The sequence below is a fragment of the Tupaia chinensis genome, unplaced genomic scaffold, assembly GCF_000334495.1.
Source record: "Tupaia chinensis unplaced genomic scaffold, TupChi_1.0 Scaffold143622_1, whole genome shotgun sequence".
Taxonomy (NCBI): domain Eukaryota; kingdom Metazoa; phylum Chordata; class Mammalia; order Scandentia; family Tupaiidae; genus Tupaia; species Tupaia belangeri.
In genome coordinates, this window is record NW_006203470.1 from 246,512 (window position 1) to 250,816 (window position 4,305).

Below are 4,305 nucleotides of genomic sequence, written 5' to 3' on the forward strand. Positions count from 1 at the left end.
GGAAGGGCAGGTCCCCGAAGCCCCAGCAGTCATGAATCCAGGGACGGCAAGCTCGTTGTCAGGTTCTCTGGCTGCCCCTGTCCCTCACAGCCACAGAGTGGTGACGTCTCTCCTTTGGCGTCTGCTTCCAGCTGGTGTCCCTACTCTTGCTGTGGTTGTCCGCCTCTGAGCTGTGGTTGTCAGCAGTGGGACTGGGCCTCTGGGTGGACAGAGGCTCTGTGGGAGACAGGGGCCCTGAGGCCCAGCCAGGCAGGTGGAGAGAGGAAACCTCGGCCTAGCAGGGGGAGGTCAGGAGGGAGGCCTCTTGGGCCATCCTCAGGCACCTGCTGAGAGAGCTGCTCTGGGTGCACAGCCCAGAGGAGGGAGGAGGAGCTGACACAGTGTGCCCTCAGGCACGCGTCCTCCGTAGGGACAGCAGGACTGGCATGCAGGGAGGCAGACAGCACCACCCTGCACCACGGGGCAGCACCCTCCTTCCTGGACACAGTTGCGGCACCATCAGCATTGGTGCTGGAGAATTCCTGGTCATAAGGCCTCCATGCACTGCAGGGACTGGAGCAGTCTTTGGCCTCCGCCCAGTAGACACCACTGGACACAGCAGCACCCCAGGGTGACTCTCACTGCCAAGTGTCCCAGGGCTCAGCCCATCCTTGGTCGAGACGCTCTAGGTGAAAACCAGCCGAGCAGGGACGGTGAGGACAGCACAGGCGGCCCCAGTCCCACCTCTGCCTGTTGTCCGTGTTCTCTCCGCCAGGCAGCCTGGGCAGGGCCGGTGTGGGAAGGTGGGCACCGTGTGGTCGGTCTAACTGGCGTTCTCCCTCTTGCCTTTCCGCAGGTGCCGGGCTCGGGAAGGAGGAGATGGAGCACTCTACAGGGAGGGGACTCTGACCCAGAAACCGCCTGCCTCACCCTCCGAGGACCCCCTGGGGGATCTGAAGGACTGCCTCATGGGGTCCCCGGAGAGGCCAGGAGCTCCCCAAGCTGTCCTGACGGAGGAGTCCTGGCACAGCCTTAGAGGCCCCACTGCGCCCGCCCTGTCCCTGGTCATGGGTACAGCTCTCTGCAGGGAGGTTCTTACTCCAGTTCATTTTTAAGGTGCTTCAGGAACCAGTCCCATCAGGAAGGCTCTCACCCCCTGTTCTGGTGCCAGAGCACTTTTCTGAAGTGGGAGAAGCCATTGGAGGGGGACCTGGGGATGCTTAGAGGAGTGCCCCAGCCTCCAGACACCCCGGGAGTGTCCCAGGGTGGCCGCCCACAGCCTGAGAGACCAGAGAACGGCCACTTGGTAGAGGCACTCTGGGGACAGCGGCTAGCTGTGGGAGTCACAGGAGCCGGCATCCTGGGAGCTCTCACCCCGGAAGCCGGGGGGCCTCGCTGAGCTGGGAAACTGTTCAGAATTTCTCTGCCTCCTCTTCGGGCCAGCTTTGCACAAAGCACCCAAGGAAGGTTCCCTTCCTGCAGCTTTGGACGGGGGCGACAGGAGCTTTCTTGGACAGGGAGCCCGTGCCTGCTCCCCCACTGGAGCACTGGGTGCCATCATGAGCAGCTGTTCTCCAGGGAGTGGAGTCAGGAAGCCCGGGTCAGCCCCAGCTCCACTGCAGGCGGTGGTTTGATCCTGGTCATCCCCTTCTCTTTCCTGTGCCTCAGTTTCCCTCTCCGTGAGGTGATAACCGAGAAACCAAGTGCCTGGTGGCTCCCCACCCACCGTAGGGTGGTGACTGAGTGAACCTTGACTCCTTGAAAGAAAGACCTCCGCTGCCTCTCCAGTCCCTGCCTGGTCCTTAGTGGGACAGCTGTGGAATTTGCCACCAAAGCCCTCGTGGGACGAGGTGCCCTGCCAATGCGAGTTAGTGACAGTCCAGCCCACCCTTCTCCAGGTCGCTCTGGGGCCTCTGCGTCAGAAGGGCTGGTGCTGACCCTCCCCAGCTGTGGGCTCCCCAGGAGCGTCATGGCTGGGCGCCCTCTGGCTTAAGAGCCACCACCCTAGAGACACAGAGGGGCTTTCAGCACTGCTAGGTCCCAGTCCCCGTCACCCATGGACCTTTCCAGTGAAAGTCAAGCACTTTCTTTCCCAAGGCGGTTGCCGTGTAGTGCAGAAGGCTGCCCTCTGGACACCGTCATCCTGCCTGGCCCCGCATCCTTAGCCTAGGGCGACTGGCATGTTGGAGGGCGGGCTTCCCCACCATCTGGACCTCACTTGCTGCCCACCTCCAGGGGCCCCTGCTCTGTGCTCCAAGCCCATTCATTTGGGGCCCTTAACCAGCAGTCCGGCCATTTTCCAGTCCTAGAAGGGGCTGGAAGTGCCCAGGCAGCTGCGGTCTGAGTGCCCCACTGTCTGGGAGACCCCCGTTCCCGACGCTGCCCCCTCGGCACTTAGTCTCAGCGCAGGCCCTCTCTGGCCTCTCAGCTCCAGTCAGAATCCCTCTGACACTTTCTGCCATTCACTTGTGGACATGTCTCTCTTCCAGCCCTGTGGCCTGGGGGCTAGGGAGTAGTGGTCCCTTGGGAGCTAGAGCTGTCACCATGGGCACAGGGCTCTCCCATTCATTCGGTTCCTTTGGAGGGTCAGGAACCCGCCCCAGTCCATGCACTTGGTGTGGACAGGGGCAATGGGAGAGGCCTTTTAAAGTGGGTGCTGCAGCCCCTCCTATCTAGAAGGATTCAAATCAAGGTGATGTTCAGCAGTCACCCTCCCCAGACACCTTCCATCCTGTAAGAATATGCTCCTGAGCCAGAGGCCAGCGCTGAGAGCAGCTTTGTAGTATGTTCACTTCACTCACTGAGCTTTATGCCTGAAGTCAGACATGCATTCAGAAATATGTATATATCAGCTAAGCTTACTATTGAAAGTCTTTACATTAATTAAGATCTTTAGAAATCAATAAAATGTGGTGGTTGGGGTGCTGGACACTCCTACATGGCTGACCATGGTTCGAGTCCTGGATCTGGTGGCTTACTTTCTCTCTCTCTGGTCAAATTAAAATAAATGAATGAATGAATAAAATTAAATAATTGTTTTTTAAAAAAGAAATCAATAATATGTGTAAAAAGGCATGGAAAACAGCTGTCCATACGGGAGACTGAGAGAAGGGGGGAGTTGGCAGAGGGTGAGAGGTAGGGAATCAAGGGGGTAAAATAAAGCAAAATGTATAAGAAATGAGAAAAAAAAAAAAGCAACAGAGAGCTAAGAAGTATAAAAATCAAAACAAAAAATTGGGAACCAGCAGTTAGCGTAATGGCTATGTCGCTGGATTCCCATGTAGTCGACTGTGGTTTGCGTCCTGGACCCGGTGGCTTAAAACTCACGCTGGGCGCATGTGCGTGCGTGCCCAAGATCCCGAGAGGAGAATGGAGGAGAAGGGATTGCGGTGTGACCATTCCCCCTGGGGAGTGATTTCTCGCTTTCTGTCTCTATGTCTCTCTCTGTCTGGCGAGCGCACGCACCCTATAGTGAAAACCTCTCAAAAAAAAATTTAAAAAATATATATAGAGATGGAAAGAGACAGTGAGAATAAATAGGGTGCTCTAACTGGCACCTAGCTAGGTCTTGGGGACAGGAGGTGACGTCTGGGCAGAAGGTCTTCAGTGGTCCCAATCCCTGAATGGGGTCGCTCAGGACTCAGATATAGATGGCTGGTGATTGGCTTGCCCTGGCTCCTGGCTAGATCTGGGGGACAGGAGGGTGAAGTCTGACCCCATACCATGGGAGGTGCCTCCTGGGTCCTCGGCATGCTCACTCTCATCACTGGCTGCCCTGCTGCATTGACATGCAGTTTCTTCATGGCCTGGGTCATGCCTTGGCCCCCGGTAAGGTTTTGTTTCTTCCCACGTGACATTTGGTGAGCAGGCATGTCAGGTCTACTGGAGGATTTAACCTAGAGGGTAGGCGAGTCTCAAGGGAGAACCCTTGAAAAGGCTTTCCAAGGTCATTATCTTTCTCTTTCGCCATCGTCTTCTTTTTTAAGTCCAGCTTGGAACTCTGCCTGTAGAACCAGAACTTTTAGCTCAGCAACCTTAGCTTTTGGCATGTATCAGCAGCTGTATGATTTAAGGAAACATGTAGGAGCTGGCAGGTGCATGGTGGTTGGGCTGCTAGACTCTCACGTGGCAGACCATGGTTCGGGTCCTGAGCCTGGTGACTTGCCTTCTCACCTTCCCTCTTTCTGCTGGAGTGTCCTTTACACACCATCCACTCTACCGGCAGGAGACTAGGGAATTCGTTGTTTTTTTTTTTTTTTTTTTTTTTTTTTTTTGTGGTGTTTTTTTTTTTTTTTTTTTTTTTTTTTTTTTTTTTTTTTTTTGCTA

The 4,305-nt window shown here is 55.7% G+C and overlaps 1 protein-coding gene across 3 annotated transcripts in view; it reads left to right on the forward strand.

Annotated features, from left to right (window-relative positions):
* The window catches only part of ZNF862 (zinc finger protein 862), a 35,035-nt gene extending 32,186 nt beyond the window's left edge, over positions 1-2,849 (forward strand). For 2 of the 3 annotated variants that reach the window (XM_006164383.3, XM_027766662.1), the window contains one exon: positions 836-975. In XM_006164383.3, coding sequence (XP_006164445.1) covers positions 836-888 — 53 coding nt within the window. In that variant the 3' untranslated portion in view covers positions 889-975. Of the gene's footprint in view, positions 1-835 lie in introns of all 3 variants that reach the window. The other variant, XM_006164384.3, reaches the window with a different exon arrangement.
* Positions 2,850-4,305: the final 1,456 nt, after the last annotated feature.